This window comes from Natrix helvetica, assembly GCF_964273705.1.
Source record: "Natrix helvetica genome assembly, chromosome: 1".
Taxonomy (NCBI): Eukaryota; Metazoa; Chordata; class Lepidosauria; order Squamata; family Natricidae; genus Natrix; species Natrix helvetica.
This window is the reverse complement of record NC_138548.1, coordinates 198600485-198623005: the sequence shown is the minus strand read 5'-3', so window position 1 is coordinate 198623005 and position 22521 is coordinate 198600485. Positions and strand designations below refer to the sequence as shown.

The 22521-nt window shown below is 42.8% G+C and overlaps 1 protein-coding gene across 1 annotated transcript in view; it reads left to right on the top strand.

Moving 5' to 3' along the window:
- The window catches only part of DNMT1 (DNA methyltransferase 1), a 59785-nt gene that overhangs the window by 12171 nt on the left and 25093 nt on the right, over window positions 1-22521 (top strand). The window contains exons 4-19 of the mRNA XM_081937076.1: window positions 516-792; window positions 1591-1663; window positions 2865-2967; window positions 3724-3764; window positions 5167-5218; window positions 7686-7769; window positions 7852-7961; window positions 9324-9442; window positions 10726-10818; window positions 11396-11547; window positions 17671-17858; window positions 19413-19602; window positions 20031-20128; window positions 20583-20730; window positions 21192-21307; window positions 22044-22248. Coding sequence (XP_081793202.1) covers window positions 516-792; window positions 1591-1663; window positions 2865-2967; window positions 3724-3764; window positions 5167-5218; window positions 7686-7769; window positions 7852-7961; window positions 9324-9442; window positions 10726-10818; window positions 11396-11547; window positions 17671-17858; window positions 19413-19602; window positions 20031-20128; window positions 20583-20730; window positions 21192-21307; window positions 22044-22248 — 2049 coding nt within the window. The remainder of the gene's footprint in view (window positions 1-515; window positions 793-1590; window positions 1664-2864; window positions 2968-3723; window positions 3765-5166; window positions 5219-7685; window positions 7770-7851; window positions 7962-9323; window positions 9443-10725; window positions 10819-11395; window positions 11548-17670; window positions 17859-19412; window positions 19603-20030; window positions 20129-20582; window positions 20731-21191; window positions 21308-22043; window positions 22249-22521) is intronic.

Below are 22521 nucleotides of genomic sequence, written 5' to 3'. Positions count from 1 at the left end.
ATTTAATTTTTAATTTTTACTTTTTGTACAGTTGTATGAGGTTTAATTCGTTTTTAAGGGTATGGGATATTCGTCTTTTGTATTTGTTTTAATGACACACCTGTACACCGCCCCGAGTCCCTTCGGGGAGAGGGGGCGGTCTAGAAATACTGAAAATAAATAAATAAATAAATCTTCACACACACAGACACACGCAATGTTCTTTCTACGTGTGATGGAGTATACAAACATGCATATTACCGGCATAATGAGAACCTGCTCATGCATTTCCTAAACCAATACTTTTATTTGCTGTTGGCAAACTAGCTATTTCCATGAGTCACAGAAATGGCTAGCCTTACTTCTTTTTTTGAGTGGAAATATGAACATTCATAATTTTTAAGAGTTGAAACCTATAGAATTAAAATGGATTATGCTTAAGAGATGATCCTAGTAAACCAGGAGGCAGCCTCTCATGCAATCACACCCTGATCTATAAATATATTCAACCTGCTAGTCTTTCCCTTCTACCACAGGAACTCTACCTGGCCAAAGTCAAAGCCCTGCTCCATAGAGAACTCTCTTTAGAAAATGGAGACAACTTGGCATTTGGCCAGAAGCTCAACGGATGCTCAGAAAATGGTGGCTATGGCAGTGATGAAGACTCTGAGAGAGTGGAGAACAAGGGGAAGGAGGAAAGCAACATGGAAGTTGAAGAGGCTGCCTCCTCTTCCTCTTCAACACCATTATCTTCACCATTTGTTCCAAAAGCTCGGAGGGGCAGGAAGAGCAAGTCCAATAGTGAGAACAGAAGTAAGATATGTATTATCTACTTAACAGACATTTGCCTGGGGGGGAGGGGGTCAGTTGTAAATTTGGGCCTTAAAGGGATACCGTCTTAAATTATCTCTAAACAAGAGAGCTTAACATTTATACAAATGTGATTATTCCCCCCCCCCCCCTCACTACGTCTCAACTGGCCAACATAATGTTGTGTGAATAAATGGGCTAGTAAGCAACCTTACAGTTGGATCTTTGAACATAGTTACCAAGCTCAGAACCAATTATATTAAACAAATTGAATATGTTGAAATAGTATATGATCACGTTACCATGTTTTGGAGGACTTTATCCTGTATTTTTCCCTTGTTTTTACTATCTGGAAATTATGTACTTTTATGGAAGCTTCTGTTTAATTTTAGCATAATTTTATTGCAATTTTCAGAAGTTGTAGGTTTCTCTAAGAAGACTTTGTTTTGAAAGGGAATAAACATTTAATTTAATTGAAAGAGAATAAACATTTAACAATAAATAAGAATCTAAGAAGGTAGGTAGGCAAACATCTCCCATAGCAACAAAATTGCAGGGGGGCTCCTTTTGTGCACCAGTGATGTCTAGATTTTTGCATTCCCTCACACATACACAGCACATAAGCTCCCATCGCAGCCTAAAAAACCCCTGCAATATTGCAGTAGACAACCTTCTTATTAGAGCACAATACATGGAGTTTAGAAGTGTTCCTTTAAATCAGGAGTGCATAGCCTACATTAAGCACTTTTAAAATGACAGCCATAATATCTGCCTGGCAACATTTTTAAAATGAATTCGCAGGAACCTCAACCAGCTCCAGAATCACCCGTAGTTCTGGCAAGCAACCAACCATAATGGCTCTATTTTCCAAAGGGTGAGTAAGTTATGTGAAATCCAGCTATTTTTCTACTTTCATCTGTTTGTGCCTCTTCTGATTCTTTATTGACACCCATAAGCTCTTTTCCTTTTTTTCCTCTTTGCTCCAATTGTGACATGGCTACCTGCATTGAAATGCTTAATGTCAAAAAGCAGGCAATGATAAATACTGAGATATGTTTTCAAAGAGGAATAAAACAGTAGGCTGTCCTGGGGCAAAGAGTTAGGAGTCATCTTGCTGGTTCATAATCAGAGATTTTGGTAACAATATAAGTAGTCCTCATTTAACAATCACGATTGGGACTGGCAACTCCGTTGCTAATGAACCATCATGTGACTCTGACTATGCTTACAGTTTTACTTCAGATTTCCTTTTCCCCTTTCCCCATTTCTTTTGGAATGTTAACCCCGGCACTGGGATAATTAGCAAGAAGGGAATTAATGTTTTTATTTAAGTTCATTGGAGAGGAAGGGATTACAAGAGAGTAAACAGAGACACAATGGGGAATATACATTGAAAGGATGCATATGCTGGCTGTTTGCCTAGCGCTCACGGCCTTGAGCATGCTAGGCAAATAGCTGGCACTAGCACATTCCTTTCAATGTACATTCCCCACTGTCTGCCTGCTTATTCGTAATCACTTCTTCTCCAATCTCTCCATTTTTGTGAGGTGGGTGGTGGGTGGGATGAAAAACTAGTTCAGGCACCAGACAAAGTGTACTGGCTGTAATGGTGAACAAGTGACTTGAGAGATGTTGCAAAGGTGGTAAATGAATGTCTTGATTTCAAAGTTATTTTTTCAGCACTATTGTAACTTTGAATGGTCATTGCACAAGACAGTTAGTTAGGGAAGTCTTCCTGGAGATAATCTGTTCCAAGTATGGTACAATTCTGATTGAAGGAGGTTTTGTTATGGTATCAAGAACATATTATTACAGCTAATATATTAGACCCATACAGGGAGCCAAAGTACAGCATGCTTTTAGCTATACATTACACTCAGCCGTAAAGAGACTGAGCCTGATTTTTTAGAAAAAGGACTGGTTTGGGGAGAATGCAACAAAGAAGTTGGGAGAAGGATGGAACGGATCTCATTTCCCTTAGCTTTGTTTTTCTCTTATTAATATATACCGTACTATGAACAGCTTCTTTGATTAATTTATATTTTATGGATCCATTTTATGATTAATCAAAATAGATCCAATAAACGCAAATCAGATGAGGTGAATGGAGAGCTAAAACAAGAAAGTAATGCAGAAAATGAGGAGGAAGAAGAGGAGGAGGAACTGCCTGGAGAAAAGGTATGCTTGCAACTTAGTTTTCTCCTAAATGGCATGGGCTGGCTAGAACTTTCAACTTGACCCATCTGACAGTTGAGAAGGCTTATGAAATTCTTTGAAAGCTTAGTTTTCCCGTGCCTCCTCCCCTAAAAGCACCTGAATACCTCACTGTGAAATATATATCATCCAGGACAAATTAATTTTGGATTGAATATTAACAGAGTTACCCTTTTGTGAGGAAGATTTTTATTGATGTTAATTAGATCTAGCTTCGGCATGCAAGCTACACCTTGCTCCAGTACAGGTAGTCTCAACTTAAAACCATAATTGAGCCAAGAATTACAGTCGTAAAGTTATTGCAGTTGTTAAGTAGGTGATCATGTCAACATGCCCAATTTTACAAGCTTCTTGCAGTGGTCATCAAGTGAACATGGCAGTCATTAAGCAAATGTGGTCGTTAAGTGAAACCTTTTATCCAATGGCCAGTTTTTTGCTGGAAACCGGAAGTAAATGTCAGAAACCAGCAAAAAAACATTGATTGTGATCATGGGTCACTGCAAATGGCCGTAAAGGTGAACTAGTTGCCAAATGCCCAATATGCAGTGGCAAAACCATGGGGGGAAGGGGTTGTGTAGCTGCCATAACTTCAAAATTGGATCATAAGTAACTTTTGGAAACTCTGTCATAACTTCAAGTGGTTGCTAAGTGAGGACTACTTGTAATTTTAAAAGTATGTAAACTTTTTACCCTTTTTTTGTTTTCCATTTCCCTCTCAAGGAACAAGATGAGAAAAGAATCAAAACCGAAGCCAAAGAAGGGTAAGTACTGTAAGATGGACACTTAAAATCTAAGGTACTTTCCTCTCCACAGCTTAGTAGCAGTTACCTAAAACAATGATCCCAAAGATGAATATGTTTAAAAGCAGGTTGCCTTTTGTATTGAGAGTGAATCATCAGCCATCATTCAGTGTTAATTAAATGCAGCATCCATGGAAAAAGGGTCAGAGATAAATGGGGTCAGATTTCTGATTTTGTAAGGCAGGTAGCAATTCAAATATTGCTTGTTCTTCATTCTGTGGATTTCACTATCTTGGTGATCTCTAGATTTATAAACCCACATTTCCTAGAATTGTTAGTCCTGTTAGAAAGGAATTATTGGCGTTTTAGGCCCAATCTCATTGAGATTCTTGATTGCAAAGGCTGCTGTATTTTCTCTTTTTCATATCAAGATGCAAGAGATACATCCTTTTTGTAGGTGATCACCCAGCAGTCATCTAGTCCCTGTCAGATCTATAACAACCTACTACAGGGCTGTACTGTTGTTGCAGAGCTACAGTTCTAAGCAGGCTTGGTCAGACTGTCATGGAGTGCTGACTGTTTTAACTTAGCAACATCAGAAGAGCCAACTCTAATTTTGCAGAACTTACTGAAGTATGAAGGAGAGTTGGCTGCTCTGTTTTTGTAGCAGAGCCTTCTCCATTTGAATAGAGAGAAAGAAAAGAATAATAAAATCAGTTCTTAACATTTTTTTAATTTGGTAATCTTGACCGAGTCCCTTGTGGAGAGGGAGCGGCTAACAAATCGAAATAAACTAAACTAAACTAAACTTGACTGAGTAAAAGTGGCCCTTTAGTTATACTTAGGTTCCATTATTTATGTTGATGTGACACTCCAGGAAGTTAGTTCAGAAAAGGAAATGGAGGGGGAATTTTTATGTGAATGGTAGAAAGCACGAGCGGAAAAAAGCATGGAGTTTACAAGGATTAAAGAAACGGGAATGTTATGTTTCCATCAGAACAGAAAAGGCTTCTTCAAGTTTAATAAAAATTCAGCCTTTGCCCAATACTTTATTACGCTACTGCAGAGATTGAAAGTAATAATTATAAAACTGGAGCAGACACCAGTCTCTTCTGTTTCCATAATAGTGGAAATTTGCTATAATATAGCCAATTATATACCTCCTTGGCAAACTTTGTTTTTAATGTGCTTATTTGTACAAAGAAATACTATGCAGGTGCATTTAGATTTATATGCCACGTTTTGATTATAGGATTCTAGTAAGCAATTTTGCAATAAAAGGCGCCACGGTAATAATACCATAAATGTGCTACTGTTGGTTATTGGGATCCAAACACTTTACAAAATTATCAAATGTCTTAAACTTGTTATAATAGCCTGTAATATCCCTACTTCTGTCATTATGTATGTCCCTTCCCCCCAGGTCTGAGATAAAAGAAGAAGTAAATCAGATTAAAACTGTAACTCCTGTTAAAGTAAGTAGATAGTTTGTTTGTGTGATTTTGTTTATTAAATGAATAAAAAACACCATCTATACTCTATTTAAAATGAAGCTGAGTGTTGAAAGTAGTTTGGTGCAGATGAGCCCTTCCCTCTTGGATGGCAAATCATATTGTGTATGTGTACACTATTTGGCTGAGAAACATGTTTTAATTAGCTGTATCTGCTATTGTTTTGGTGAAAGCTAGTAAATATTACAATGGCCAAACATTCTAAAGCACTCCATATACATAATAGATAACCCTTATGAGATATGGTCCTCTCTAGCTACTGACAATTCAGAATCAGAGTTTTTGAATAAGACCAGAAGAAATGTAATAATCAACTGCATGGTAAGTGGCTGCAGATAATCATGCTGCTGTTTGCTAATGGTTGTTTTATTGTGTGCTTAGCAATGTTCCTTTGTAAGTTATTGTGGAAATGTTTGGCATTACCTCCTGCCTGTCATGGGTAAACATTGAACTCTTTCCAACTTGAAGCCTTTTAACACCTGCAATTCTTCAGCCAACATGAACACCGTAGTGCATTATATCTGAAAAGCACCAACTTGAAGAAACTTGAAATAATCTGTAGTTAATTGAAACTAAACAATCACATAAGTTATAATGTGGTTTGTTTACATTAAGCAAAACCAGTGCATAAATTCAGCTGTGGTGCTTGTATACTATAGAATGTGGCTTTAAAAAGCTATAGCTTTACATAATATATAAATCTAGTATCATACATCAAAATGTTATATAAATATAAATGTTCTTAAATGAGGGGACGCGGTGACTCAGTGGCTAAGACGCTGAGCTTGTTGATCAGAAAGTTCAGTGGTTTCGAATCCCTAGTGCTGTGTAACGGAGTGAGCTCCCATTACTTTTCCCAGCTTCTGCCAACCTAGCAGTTTGAAAACATGTAAAAACGCAAGTAGAAAAATAGGAACCACCTTTGGTGGGAAGGTAACAGCTTTCCATGCGCCTTCGGCATTTAGTCATGTCAGCCACATGACTACGGAGACATCTGCTGGGTCTTTGGCTTTGAAACAGATGAGCAGCACCCCCTAGAGTTGGGAATGACTAGCACATATGTGCTAGGGCAGCGATGGCGATCCTTTTTTGGCTCGCGTGCCATAAGTGGGGGGAGCGCAGGGGGGTTGTGTGCAGGCGTGCCGCACCCATAGTGCAATGCACGACCCCCACAGTCCGCATGCGCGCACTACAGACGCAACACCCCCCCCCCCATTTTTGCATGCTTTTTTTGCCCTCCCCAGGCTCCAGAGGCTTTATAGGAGCATGGGGAGGGCGAAAACAGCCTGCCCCTCCCCCCCCCCGGATGCCCTCCGGAGGCTTCAGGGACCTTCAGGAGGCTTCCCTGAAGCCTCCAAAGCAGTCAAAACGACCCTCCGAGCAAACCGGAAGTCACTTCCCATTTGCTCGGAGGGTTGTTTTAAGCGCTCCGAAGGCTTCAGGGACCTTCAAGCGGCTTCCCATAGGGCCGGCTTTTTGCGCTCCGGAGGGAAGCTCATGAAGCCTCCGGAGGGCCTCCGGGGGAGGTAGGTTGGCTCTTTTCGCCCTCCCCAGGCTCCTATAAAGCCTCTGGAGCCTGGCGTGGGCGAAAAATAGCTTTAAAAAAGGATGAACTCAGCTGACAGGGCAGCGCCTCGCGTGCCCTGACAAATGGCTCTGCGTGCCACCTGTGGCACACGTGCCATAGGTTCGCCATCACTACACTAGGGGAACCTTTACCTTTTATGCTTTTAAATATTATTGCTCTTTTCTTGCATGAAGTAATAATTAAATACTATTTGAAAATAGCATTATCTTATTATAAAATATCCAGGTTCCTGGTTACCTAAATTTAGTATTCTAGCTGTGTACTTTTTCTAGGACATTTTACATAAGGCTCCTTTCAGAATGCTAATACCGCATCTCTAATTCACTTCCTCATGAGATTTTCAATTCACGTGAGACGTTTTTGTAAAATGGTAAACTTCTTTATTTATAAAAGAAGCTAAAGGGCAGCATAGGAATTTGAAAAGCTGTTTCATTTTACTGTCTATTCTTTATAAGTACCTACGGTCCACTTTAATTTGGAGGTGAGCAAATCAGAACAAACCGGCAACTAAATGCATAAATACAGTAGCTAAAGTTATCTTAGATTTCTTCATTAAAGCAAAGTTGGAAACACCACGTGTAGCCCCTCGAGTGCCATCCTGCGAGAGCTGGAATGCCCTGGATCTGCCACTGAATTTCAGCAGCATGCAAAAACCCATCCCTGAATTAAGAACTGAAAATGTAGAGTTTGTGCCTTCACGATAACTTCAATATGTTGATTCCATATTCTAATAGATTGTTTTCAAAATTAGATACAGCAAAGAGTCCTGCATTAATTACATATTCCTGATGTCCTTGATTCTGGTCCGAGTGCATTTTTTCTGTCATGCATTTTTTCTTCCAGACGACCCCTCCCAAGTGCATGGAATGCAGGCAGTACTTGGACGACCCTGATCTGAAGTTCTTTCAGGGGGATCCAGATGATGCAGTAAGTTGGTCCACTTTTGCAGCTGGAAAACTTCCTCATTTGAACGTTGTCAGAATGAAAACCAAATGTTCTTTACTCCTAGCTGGATGAACCAGAGATGTTGACAGATGAGCGCTTGTCCATTTTTGATGCCAACGAAGATGGGTTTGAAAGCTATGATGACCTGCCACAGCACAAAGTAACATTTTTTAGGTAAAACTTCATTCTGATTCATTGTCAAGTGTAAATTGGAAGGTGATCTGCTTTGGAGAGATTAAAAACCACGTGGATTTTTCCTCTTTCTTATGAAGTAGGCTTCTTCTACCCACAAGTTTGAGTTTCTTAAAAGTAATTTTATTAAAAATTAAAATCCACAACAACAAAAACTAATGCAAACTAGAAAAATAGAAAAAAGAAAGAAAAGAGAAAGAATATATCAACTAAAGAGAAAATAAATAAATAAAGGAGTGACACAAAGAAGTATTAACAATTTTATTAAATTACCACCTTATCTTAGAATACAACAAATGATTTCTTTTTTTTCCATATCATATCTCTTATCTATAAACAAATCCATAAAACCCATCATCTCAATCTTGATGTCAGCAAAAAGTCATTAAGGGAAGTAGTGTGGTGTGTTGATAATTTGGGTTGTCACTTTCCAGATTTACGACAAGATTTCTGAGGTGTAGTGATCAGGAATATGTACAGTATGTAGAGAAATGTGATTGGAATATATTCTTACTATTCTTATCATATTGGAGGTTTGATATCCTTTTCCCAATCCTCTTGGACATCTGATTTAATAATCATGATATTTTTCTTGAGCAAACCCCAATGTAAATTTGGATGGATGGATTTAACCTAGTATACATTAATTTAAATTTGCTTAGATTAAGTTGAACTTGCCTTTTGTTCTCCCTGTTACTATGGGTGGGTAACTCTAATCCTCAAGGTTCCTTTCGGCAGTTCTTCTAAGCCCTTTCTAAGTGCTGAAAATTGACTGCAGTTTTATTCTCCAAAAACATGTCTAGAAACCCATTTCTTTTTTTAATATTTGAGATCTGTGAAATTATACAGTAGTACCTGCCCATAAAAATAGCACAAACTTAAAAGCAATGCAGGAAATGTTTGTAGCCTGAAATTCCCCTTGTGTTAGCAGCAGCAAATGACGTTTTTCTGGGTAGATCTACTCTGCCAATACAAGTCTGCATTCTTGGAACAAAGCCAGAGTCTACAGCCCAGTCTGGTCTCTGCCCAATGTATATTTTTCAAGCTGTTTAGATTTGTTTTGGTGAAAGTGACAAAAGACCTTGTAAACAAGCAAATGCACATAACATGCTATCCCCAGGAACAACATTCACTTTCCCTAACTTACTCCACTGTGGTCTTACTATCACCGCTTCCTTTGAGTTTTTTCATTGCAAAAGCACAAGTCTTTATGTGTATTGCTTTATTATATGGGAAGTGTTCTGTGTATATTACTCTTAGGCTGTAGGTTTGTATTTTGCTGTAATAAATAGCAAGTGTACAATTGATCAAAAAAAATCTACAACCGTTACATTTTCTTTTCAGTGTATATGATCGAAAAGGTCATCTATGTCCATTTGATACCGGTCTCATAGAAAGGAATATTGAACTCTACTTCAGTGGTGCTGTGAAGCCAATATATGATGATAACCCTTGCCTGGATGGTAAGAGAAACAGGGGCTTGCTTAGTGCAAGGCTAAGGAAATTTGAACCTTAGATCTTTATCAGTGATCATTCTGCACCCTGTGATTTGTGTAAAACCTGTCTAGAATATTCAGAATAGTGATCAGACAAAGAGTTTCCTTCTGGCTCTACGGTCCTGGGATTCCAGAACTTCCTGCTGGCTAGTGTTAACTGATGAGGTCTTTTAAGTCATTATATCCAGATATATTAGAAAATATCTCATATAATAATTTGCATTATTAAAAGAGTGATGCTGAATACTGCTATTATGAAGTTATTTCTTTGTGTTTACTAAACACATTTACTTTTGAGAGCCAGTATGGTGGTGTGGCTAGGGCATCAGGCTAGAAACTGGGAGACAATAAGGCACAAAGCTAGATGGGTGTCTTTGGGCCAGTCACTCTCTGGCAAGGGCAAACCACTTCTGAAAAACCTTGCCAAGAAAACTTCAGGGAGTAGTCTAGGCATTCACCAGGAGTCAACCCTGACTTGGAGGGACCATACAATAAAAAAACCTTCATGCCAACAAGATGTGAAGACTTCCAAATTTTACAAGACATTAAATAATTGGGCCTTTCAGTTTTATAAATACATAATTGGAAAGGAAAGTTAGGAACTTTCAAAGTGACACTGATTGTAATATACATTGCTGATGTTATTTGGGACAGAAATTCAGAAGTGGTTCTTCCACTTAAAACTTGAGATGTCAGACTTTTCAAGAGCCAGCCAGAGACAAAGTTCACACTAAAATCAAGTATATATTTGGAGACTAAATTGAAAAAACTGATAACTTCCAGGTAGACAAAGAAGTATTTTCAGATTTCTAAGGCAAGTATATGCAATCTCTTTTGGACCAAGGCTATAGTTGCACTTTGAGTGCTCTTCTAGTTCCCTACTCCAAGGAGTGGGTGAGACCACTCATGGATTTCAACTAGGTACAGTTCATATCATTTCCCATGTCTGTCATCATTTGTACCACATTAAATATTACAATGTGGTGGCAATTTTGCAACAGTTTCAGGAACCATGCAGCATAGTTAGATTGTGCGCCTTTTGTCCTAAAAAAAAAGAAAGAGTGAGAAAATAACACTACACAAAGTTGTATTTAGTGATACACATATATCTGGTTTGATAATTAAGTTATAAAAATTCAGAAATGTTACTAATATTCAAGAGACATGAAATAAATATTAAAACAACAACAATAGTCAGGAAAACCATGGCAATGGGTTAAATCTCCTTTATATTTCTGTTACTGTTGTAGGGGGTGTCCGAGCCAAAAAAATGGGCCCCATCAACGCTTGGTGGATCACTGGTTTTGATGGAGGGGAGAAAGCTTTAATTGGCTTCACCACAGGTAAGGTCAATTTGGCAGAGATTAATTCTCAGAAGTGTCAATTGTGTTTCTCTTACATGCCGGGTTCAGAGGGCATTAAGATTGGGTTTGTTTTTTTGGATATGTATTTAATTTCTTTTTAACTTTCGGGATGTGTGTTTTTTAATGTTGTACGCCGCCCTAACTCCTTAGGGAGAAGGGCGGCATATAAATCCAATAAAACAAACAAACAAACAAATAAGCAATGAGGTAGACAAAATCGAGTCTGGTTGAACCAAAGTATTATTGTACATTCTGTTGCCCTTCCCCAATGCACATTCCACACAGAGATCATTTTAACTGCTATCTATTAGAAACCACAAGTCGTCTCAACTCATGATGATTTTGCCACACTGCACTTGTTTTATCTGATGAAGGTATAGTACATGCTCTACGAGGCATGATATGTATGTTCTTTGAGAAAGGTACAAAGCAACTGATTTCAATCCATCATGGTTGCGTGCTTAGAATTTTTAAAATAATAGGCTACGTTCCTAGTTATGTCTACGTTCCCACCCAGGTCCCATTAACTGGGCATGCATTTTGCATTGTGTTCTAGCCTTTGCAGATTACATCCTGATGGAACCCAGTGACGAGTACGCCCCCATCTTTGCACTGATGCAAGAGAAGATTTACATGAGCAAGATTGTTGTTGAATTCTTGCAGAACAATCCTGACGTCAGCTATGAGGACCTGCTGAATAAGATAGAGGTTAGTCTGACTAAGCAGGAAAGCTCCATTTTTTATGCAGTGTAAAAGAAAATGCCAATATATTGCTTGTTCACAGAAGGCATAAACCAGGCTATGGCATTATAGATGCTATGCAACATTCGGCTCTTCAGATTGTTGCTTCCCAAATGTAGAAAGAGAGACCTTGACAGAAATATGCAAGAACTTCTACCTGGCCAAAGAGGGCTAAAGGTTGGATGTCAGCATCACTAGGTAAACCTGTCTAGAAAATCAATTCTATAGGAAAACTAAAACTATAATTTATTGCAACAGCCTATGATAGCAGAATCCTGCAAGTCTGATTGAGGTTTCTCCTAATTATACATCAGTGAATTGGGGAAACATTTGCCTGAGCCACTTCCAAATATTATTTTGATTCCCATGACTTAAAGGATGTTTCGGCCTCAGATCATGGAATGCTGGGTCAACAATCAGAAAAAAGGCAAATGAAAAGTATACACTCCTTGTTTCAAACATCTTTCAATATTCCATAAATCCACAATAGGTAGGTTGTTCTCTTCAGATTTTGCTGAACTACAGCTTCCTGCAGCCTCGGCCCACAAGGAGTGCTTGGAATATGATTTCAGTAATATTTGATGGGCCTCTGTTCCCTAATAAACTTACAAAAACTATTTGGTACAGTTGTTAAGGCATCAATTTAAGGCAAGAAACCCAGAGACCATAAATTCTAGTCCTGCTTAGGCACAAATCCAGACGGGTGACCTTGAGCCAGTCATTCTCTCACCCCTGGGAAAAATGGAAGGGCAAACCACTTCTTGAAATGTCGTCAATAAAACTACACAGTCTTGTCCAATTAGTCAAGAGTACTCAAGATTGACTCAAAGGGACCAAAAAAAAAGTATACATCATAATGACGGGGTAGGGTTTTTTTTTAAATCACTGAATTTTGCTACAATAGTCTTCTATTTCTAAAACTTTACATTCATTAAATAGTTGAAGAGTCCATTGTGTTGCTAATTGAATTGGGCGGTTGCAAAATGGTATCAAGATTTTTTTTCCTGATACTGTAGTTTAAAAGCATAAGTATTTGGGGTCACAAAGTTACCAAATGCAGATATCCTGCTTTTTCTCCAAAGAATTGAAGACAGTATATAAGGCAGTTTTCCTGCTTATATCTTACAACATTCCTGTGTGTTGGGCACACCTGAGGGGGAGGAGGAGGAGCTTCCGGCGATGGCAGTCGCCTCTTAAAGCTCCGGAATATCAAGGAGCGCAGCGATGGGCGGAAAGGTTGTATCCGACCCTCATTTCCATCCGAGGGTCGGGAGTCAGATAGCATGACCATCCTGGCTCATTTTTGACCCATTTGGGTCTGCCAGGGTGGGTCAGAAGACTGGCGGGAAGGATAGAGAGCAGATGATGTGCAGAATGGGGGAGAGAAACCGGCAACGGAAATGGCGGCGTGTGTGACAGCGGCAGCGGCAATGTTTGGAGCGCTTTGGAGCGTTTTGGAGCGTTTTGGAGAGAACGGCTAGTAGGAGGAATTGTGAGGCTGGAATTGTGAGGCTGGAAGGAAAGAGGCTGTGGCACTGGTGAGGAAAGAGACTGGTGAGCTGGAGAGTTGGAGAGCTGGAAATGGCGACGTTTGTGACAGCGTTTTGGAGCGTTTTGGGACGTTTTGCAGAGAGCGAAAGGAAGGAAGAATGTGAGAACGGCAGGAAGGAGGAATGTGAGGTTGGATGGAAAGAGACTGGTGAACGGGTGAACTGAGAGGTTTGGAAGGAGTGAGCTGGTGAGCTGAGAGGCTTGGAAGGAGAGAAGGAGAGACTGGAAGGAGAGTGAGGAAAAAGGAGAGAGAGGAAAAAGAAGGAGTTGGAAGGACATTGGAAGGACACTGGAAGGAGAGAGGCTGGCTCCAACAGCAGCCGCTGAAAGAGTTGTCATGGATGCCAGTAACATCATTAGGACATTGGGTGATTGGGTGAGTCCCCACCAACATCTGGATTTGAGATGGGAGTCATGAGAGAGTAGGACTGGAATGGAGGTTGGGGGCGGCCTGGAACACCGGAGGTCACCGGAAGCCCTATATTAGGGCTATAGGTAGGCCACAGGGGTGTTTAGGCCAAGACCATCTGCCCCCCAAGAACATCGGCCCCCTCCCAATCGGGAACTCCATTCCTTAAGAACTCCAGATTACCATCTTTAAACTCTCTCTATGAACTCCCACCCACCTAGGACCACCTAGGATCATCTACCCTTTGGACCATCTCTCCTCCACCCAGACCACCATTTGGACATCTAAGATCTCTTCCCCCCCCCCCTTTTTTTTTTCTATGACTGACCATTTACCATCTATAATACCTTTGATCCCATCGCGTTTTTAAGATTCTGAAGATTATTTATACGAGGCTTGACCTGCTCCGCCTGCGGGAGACCCCCCTCTCACAGGCATGGCCCTTGACGCTTGCAAGGGCCCGCCTTGATGACGGGTTTATAGACCCCGAGAGGTGGAAGAAACGGAGGCTTAGGGGGTTTTTAACTAAATGTTTTTTATCCTTTTTAGGGGGCTCCAGGGAGGGTTTTAGGGTAGGAGGGGAGGGAAATCTGTCCAAGAGGAGGTCCAGTGCCAGGCGAACAGGTGAGTCCAGGAGGGAAGTGAGTGTGGTGGAGGGGGGGAGGGGAAAGAACGTTCCAATAGAGGATTGCCTTATTACATCGGTCGCGGGGAGGGGGGGATGCGAGGACAGGAGAAGACCGCAGTGTCAGTTGGGAGACCGTGGTTGTTGGTTACACCCGGTCGTTTGTACCAACCCCCGCAACCTAGGTGGTCAGGAACTACAGAGCCAAGGCCTGAGGCTGATGCTCTGCAATGCAAGGTCCGTGACCAACAAGGCCCCCCTCATTAATGAGTTGATCTCAGAGGGGGAGCTGGACCTTGCAGGGATAACGGAGACCTGGTTGGGCCACGAGGGTGGTTTACCCCTTGTGGAAATGTGCCCGCCGGGTTTCCGTGCATTTCATCAGCCTCGAGCCTTGGGTAAGGATGGTGGGGTGGCGGTAGTGATACGGGAATGTCTAGAGCCGAGAGAGCTCACTGTACCTCAGATACCCGGATGTGAGTCCCTTGGTGTGAAATGGGGCCCAGGGAGGCAGTGGGGCTTGCTGATTGTATACTTGGCTCCTCGCTATACGTCAGCAGCCCTGCCCGAGCTCCTCGAGCTGATCTCAGAGACGGCAGTTGAGACCCCCAAGCTTGTGGTTATGGGGGATTTCAACTTGCCGTCGACGGGGGGAGCATCCGAGGTAGCTCGGGAGTTCATGGCTTCCATGACAGCCATGGACCTGACCCAATTAATTCAGGGCCCCACACACGAAGGTGGCCACACTCTGGACCTTGTTTTTGTATCTGAACAGTGGGCGAGTGATCTGGGAAGAGGGGATGTAACCATTACTCCCCTGTCATGGTCAGATCACTCATGTCTCCGGCTGGACTTCCCTGGCGCTACCCCCCACCGCGAGGAGGCGGAACCAAACTGTCCAAGTTGGTACCGCCCCAGGCGCCTGATGGAACTGCATAGGTTCCAGACGGAGCTTGGGCCATTCCCTGTAGCCCTGACCCGCGCTCGCTCCGAGAACCTAGTGGCCGCCTGGAATAGGGCGGCTGCTGGGGCCCTGGACCGAGTTGCGCCTTTGCGGCCTCTCCTGCGGCGGCGACCCACCCGGGCTCCTTGGTTCACCGAGGACCTGAGGGTGATGAAGCGCCATAGGAGACGCCTAGAGGACAGGTGGAGGTCTTCACGCTCCGAATCTGACCGAACACAAGTAAGAGCCTATTTACGGACTTACCTTGTGGCATTAAGAGTGGCCAAACGCAGACATTGTGCCACTCTTATTGCGTCCGCCGATAACCGCCCTGCCGCCCTGTTTCGGGTGACCCGCTCTCTCTTATCACAAAGGACGCGGGAAGCCCCTCTACAGGGCAGAGCAGAGGAGTTTGGGGAATATCTGCAGGACAAAATCGCTCAGATCCGGAGCGGATGGACCCCCTTCAGTGGACCAGAAGAGCCGCCAACAGTGAGTCTTGTGAGACCACTCTGGGAGGAGTTTGCGTCTGTTGCCCCCGAGGATTTGGATAGGTTGCGTGGACGGCTGCGACCGACCACATGTTTAATGGACCCGTGTCCCTCCTGGTTGGTACTGGCATCCTGGGAAGTGACACGAGGCTGGCTACTGGGCCTGGTGAACGCCTCTTTGAGCGAGGGGTCCTTTCCTGCCGCCTTGAAAGAGGCGGTGGTGAGGCCCTTACTCAAGAGGCCTTCCCTTGACCCGATGGAGCTAGCTAATTATCGTCCAGTCTCCAACCTTCCCTTTTTAGCGAAGGTTGTAGAGAATGTGGTGGCACAGCAGTTTCGACGACACCTTGAGGAATCCGAATATCTAGACCCACGCCAGTCCGGCTTCCGGCCCGGACACAGCACAGAGACGGGCTTGGTCGCGTTGGTCGATGATCTCTGGAGGGCCAGAGATAGGGGTTGTTCCTCTATCCTGGTCCTATTAGATCTCTCGGCGGCTTTTGATACCATCGACCATGGTATCCTATTGCGTTGGCTGGGGGGGATGGGAGTTGGAGGCACCATTTTGCGGTGGTTCGGCTCCTACCTCTCCGACCGGATGCAATGTGTGTTGGCAGGGGGCAGAGGTCGACTCCGAGGCCACTCACTTGTGGGGTGCCTCAGGGGTCGGTCCTCTCGCCCCTTCTGTTCAACGCATATGTGAAGCCGCTGGGGGAGATCATCCGTGGTTTTGGGGTGGAGTATCATCTGTACGCTGACGATACGCAGCTGTACATTTCCACCCCAGACCACCCCAACGAGGCTGTCGAGGTGATGACCCGTGTTTGGAAGCCGTCGGGGTCTGGATGGGGGACAACAGACTCAAGCTCAACCCCTCCAAGACTGAGTGGCTGTGGCTACCGGCAACCCGGTTCAGTCAGTTGATTCCATCGCTGACCATAGGGGGCGAGCAATTGCCCCCTGTGGAACAGGCGCGCAATTTGGGCGTCCTCCTAGATGCCCGGCTGTCAATGGATGACCATGTGGCAGCCGTGGCAAGGGGGGCGTTCCACCAGGTTCACCTGGTGCGCCAATTGCGCCCCCTACTGGACCGGGATGCCCTACGCACGGTCACTCATGCACTGGTGACGTCTCGGCTGGACTACTGCAATGCCCTCTACATGGGGCTTCCCTTGGGACGCGCTCGAAGACTGCAGCTAGTCAAGAACGCAGCCGCGCGGGCTATTTTTGGGAGTACTAGGTACTCCCACGTAACACCGCTCCTGCGCGAGCTGCACTGGCTGCCTGTGGTCTTTCGGGTGCGTTTCAAGGTGTTAATCACCATCTTTAAAGCGCTCCATGGCTCAGGACCTAGGTACTTGCGGGATCGCATCCTACCACACACTTCCCTGCGACCGATTCGCTCTCACAGGGAGGGGCTCCTCCGGGTGCCGTCCACTAGGCAGTGCCAACGGGCGACACCTAGGAGTAGAGCCTTCTCTGTGATGGGCCCAACCCTCTGGAATGACCTCCCCCCCGATATCAGAACCACCACCGACTTTCTCTCCTTTCGACGAAAACTGAAGACTCACCTGTTCCGTTTAGCCGGCCTGGACCATTCATAACCTCATTATACCTCTTGGCAGATATATTTTTAACTGGGTAATTTTAATTGGGTATTTTTTAGGATTGTTTATATACTGTTTTTTATCTGCTTTACCTGTACAGTGTTGTATTGCCTCCTCTTCTATGTTTTTATGTTTCCATGTTTGTAGTCTATTTTATCTATTTCACTTGACTGTACCCCGCCCCGAGTCCCTTTGGGGAGAGGGGGCGGTATAAAAATCGAAATAAAAGGTAAAAGGTAAAGGAAAAAACACCTGGGAAAATGTGTTTTCTTAATCCTGGTTTAGTAATGCATCCCCTGCTCCAAACTGCCTTCCCAAGGCCTTTGAAGAACAGGAACCTTCGAGAATAGATGGGACCTCTGATTTGGGGGGGGAGTGTTGGGGGAGGCAGCTCATGTGTGCCTTTCTTCCTGCACAGCCTATCTGGAAACCATAGTTACTCTCCTGCTTCTGATTTTCTCCAGACCACAGTTCCTCCTGCTGGATTGAATTTCAACCGTTTCACGGAAGATTCCCTTCTGCGACATGCCCAGTTTGTAGTGGAGCAGGTGGAGAGCTACGATGAGGCTGGGGATAGTGATGAGCCTCCAGTCCTTATCACGCCTTGCATGAGGGACCTGATTAAGCTGGCAGGAGTCACCTTGGGGAAAAGGTAGGAGGGCAGTTGGGCTGTGTGTGTGGGTTCACTGGCTCAAAGAAAATGTCTGTCTTGTAACAAAATACATCCTTTGCATTGGTCTGGCTTTAAGTGACGGCAAATTCTTTACCATGAACTGCAAGGTTTTCCTGGTAGTCTTACAACCATTAGTGACCATTCAAAGTTACAATGGCACTGAAAAAAGAGACTTATGACTGTTTTTCACACTTACGACCATTGCAGCATCCCTATGGTTACGTGATCAAAATTCAGACCCTTGGCAACTGACTTATATTTATGTCGGTTCAAGTGTCCCGGGGTCATGCAATCACTTTTTGCAATCTTTCTGACAAGCAAAGTCAATGGGGAAGCCAGATTCATTTAACAACCGTGTTACTAACTTAGCCATTCCAGTGATTCACTTAACAATTGTATGGCAAGAAAGGTAATAAAATTGGGCAAAATGGGGCAATGGAATTTGGGGCTAAATTGTGGTCGTAAGTTGAGGACTAGTTATATTACACTGAAACAATTTACGTAATTTATTCAAAACTAACTCTTGTTTGGGATGAGGAGGAACTCTTTATGGTACCTGGTGCCGGGTAAAGATCCAGCTTCCCACTGATCAGCTATATGGTAGCTGAGAAAATGGCTGGACAATTTGAAGAAAATCCACACACACACACACACACACACACACAACATTTTTGCCTTCCTATCCTCAAAATGGGAGGATAGGATCCAACTTGTATATTGGTCAACATTTGAAAATAGATCATGTCATGAAGTGAACTAATTTATGAAAAGAAAAGCTTATCTCAGAAAAACCTTCGGTTTTCCAAAGTCTGCAAAGAGGATAAAAGTGGGGGAAAAGTATGGAAAGAAGAGTGATAATACAGTGCTTTTGATTGAGGATAATGCAGTTTGAGCCAGCATTTTGTTACGGAAAAATGCATAAATTGAATTTTGCTTCCTCCATTTCCTTTTTCAAATACAGAAAAATATGGCTCTTTGTAGCTATTTCATATTCTAAAGGATAAAATCCAAAACACGTAATTTCCTTTCCTTTTCTCTATAACGATGGTTTTTTCTGTTTTCAGCATAAACCTCTTGCCTTTCTGCTTCGCCTAAGACATAGACAAAAATGAGGAGCCAGCTATAGCTCCTTTTAGTGCAAAATTTGAAATCATTCAACCAATTTTTAGTCCATGGCTTTCAGTGCTAATTTTGTGCAGATAGTATGTTTTACTTAATACTCCAAAATACTTTAACAAGCAAATTAAACTATATGTAGTATTATAAAGTAACAACGTAGTGATAAAATATGCTAAAATTTAAATATTGTTTATCATATATTTTAATATTATTCTAAATGTACATATTTTTAAGAAATAACACCTTTTCCCCTCTTGCTTCAAGATTTCTAGAAATGTTGCATGTCCAGTGAGGACAAGTCTTCCAACCATTTTGAAACAGTTTTTCTAGTGTTTCATTTTGTCCCAGTGCTGCCCTTACTCTATACCCAGATAAGTCCCGCAAGGACCTAATCCTTTCCGGTTTCTTCTCCAGACGAGCTGCAAGGAGACAGGCTATCAGGCATCCCACCAAAATTGACAAAGATAAAGGGCCTACCAAGGCCACCACAACCAAGCTGGTCTATTTGATCTTTGATACTTTCTTCTCTGAACAAATTGAGAAGAATGAAAAAGAAGAAGACAAGGAGAATGCTGCAAAGCGGAGGCGCTGTGGAGTCTGTGAGGTAGGGAGGGGGGGTTAGGTGGAGGAGGCTGGCGTTCAGATGAAAAAGTCTTTACGTCTTCCACTCCTTCCTGATCCCTTTCTTTTGGCCTATTAAGCACATTCACATTTTGCTATCTGATAATTTATATTTTACCGCTGCGTTGCTTCTAGCCAGAATATCCCAAATTATGCCAGCTTTCAGTGGTCACGTTCACAGTATAGACCACAAATTACGGTAAACTTTTCTGGAATTTTCCTTATATGTTGTGCGAATTTGAAGCATGATGGTTGCTTTGGATTGTGAGATTTTATCCAGTCCTCAAAGCACGCAGTAGTACTCATTCAGCATCAGTTTCCATGTGAAGGAAGGTAGGCCATCCTCAGACCATTTCCTCCTTGATCCAGTTGCATGCTTTCCCCCCCCCCCCCCCCGCTTTTTTTCCCCAGGTTTGCCAGCAGCCAGAGTGTGGTAAATGCAAAGCTTGCCAAGATATGATTAAGTTTGGAGGGAGTGGAAAGTCAAGACAAGCCTGCCTGCATCGGAGGTAATAATTATGTTTATTTTCATGAGCCAATATTGAGGGCAGAGCAGCTGCTAGCTCCTCAGTTTAGGTGCTGACAAGCAAGGGGAAGGCAGTCTGAGAAAGCCTTCCATTAATTGGTTTACGAATAAATTTGTTTCTGGACTTCATAGTCATAAATACAGGTTCTGGTATTCTGACACCCCCACCCCAGAGAATCCTGTTTACACTGAATCATTGAGGCTGGTAGGGAAACATATATATATATTCTGTTTCTCCAGACATTTATGACTACAAGACTCAGAATGGGAGCATTCCTTGCTCATTTAAAGCAGTGTTAAAGCAACCTTAATATGTGTGGACTTTCACTCCCAACCAGCAAACTTATAGAACTTGGTGGTTCTTTTGAAAGAATAGAGGCTAAATTGCTGGACTCTTTAGTTGCCAAACTTCATATACATTTTTGTCTTAACTTCAGGTGTCCCAATCTAGCTGTGAAAGAAGCCGATGAGGATGAAGAAGTGGATGATAACATTCCTGAAATGCCCTCCCCGAAAAAGATGTTGCAGAGCAGGAAAAAAAAGCAAATCAAGAATCGAATTTCCTGGGTGGGAGATCTTATCAAGGTATGGTCTCTGTATGAGAAATACCAATTAGAATTTAGTTCAACTTTGAGCTGTACTTTGGGAAATTTCCTCTTCAGTTTCACAGCCGTTATCCCAGTTTTGTGTAAGTGGATAGAGAAGTTGACGACATGTAAAAGTGGGCTGATAGTCCTAGATAGTTATCCACATCGTTTGCAGTTGAGATCCAATTTTTGCCTTTTTAAAAGGGAGGAGTGGCAGCAGGAGTAGCATTTTCATAAAGGCCAGAGGCCTCCTTCTATCACAAAATTTTCATCTGAGCGATTCAGAAAAATGAAGGCCTTCTAATCAGATTTTTTCCCCATTTGTAATACAGTAATATGAAGGCAAACTCATAATTCCTCTTCTGCTGAGATATAGTGATAGCGAGAGAGCAAGTATGGCCGAAGTCTTGCTGTGCTTTCTTTTCCCTGTTATCACTTTTGGTTTGTTCTTATCTTCAGAGCGATGGCAAGAAAGATTATTACCAGAAAGTGTGCATTGATTCAGAGACACTGCAAATTGGTGATTGTGTTTCTGTGAGCCCTGATGACCCCACAAAGCCTCTCTATCTTGCAAGGTATGTCTGCATGGAGACAATGTGCTTATATTTTCGTAGATTTTCACGGGTGTAGTCTTGTTGTATTCTGATCTTTTCCCATGTAAAATTGTCTTGGCAACGTTTCAGCGAGATCTCACTCGTCTTCAGGCTGGGTTTTGGGCTTAAAGCGTGATAGGAGCTGCCGTCTTTCTGTAAATCTTGGTGGGGGTGTGTGGAGTGCTGGCTTTGTTTCAGTAAGTGGAATGGTTGGTTGTGTGATTGTATCATGATTGGTAACCCCAAAGACATGACTCTTAAGTCGAAACCAAGCCAGTCTTATTGCAGCTTAGTACAATGGGCAGACCAGGCTTCATATCTGAACCCTTGCAAAGAAGTGGTTGTGAAACTGAGCAGTAATCCACAGAAAGCCTTATATTTCATGCCTCAATCCTAGGCTCCCTGATGTAAACCCTTCTCTTTCAGCCTCAGCACATGGCAATCCTATTATGGGCCACAGTAGGAGAAGATAGCCCTGTTCTTATACCGCTGTCCAGAAAGAATGATAGGTAGTATGGTATGCCTCCCATGCACAAGCTTGGGTGTTAAGATTCGGAAAGCCTTGTACTCCCAAGCCTGAGTGCTCTTCCAAGTATTGACAGCCAAACATTCATCTGGAAAAGGGTTGCATGATCTGATTCCTAAACAATGGGAAGTCTTTCAAGTAAATTTGGCATTTGTATTCTCATTGAATTCACATCCTACCCCTTCCCCCTAGAATCACGGCCATGTGGGAAGACCCCAGCGCTGGACCAATGTTCCACGTTCATTGGTTTTGCCGTGGCACCGATACTGTATTGGGAGCAACATCTGACCCGCTGGAACTTTTCGTGGTAGATGAATGCGAAGATATGCAGCTGTCTTACATCCATGGCAAAGTCAATGTTATTTATAAGGCTCCTCCAGAGAATTGGGCTTTGGAGGTATGTTGAATCATCTCACTACTTGGGCATCTATTTATTCACAGTGTTTAATTGTTAGGGTTATATCCCACCTTTCATACGTCAGTTCAAAGTAACATACAGAGCCCACCCTGCTCCCTTCCCCACCCCCCACCCCCTCACAGTAAAACCAGAGGACTGTCTTTCTGAGTTTGTGGTTTTTCTTTGTGTATGTGGTGTGATTTTTTTTTTGTCAGTTATATGTTGGATGGTGATAATGCTATGCTAGTAGTGGAAGAAACAGATTTCACTTTC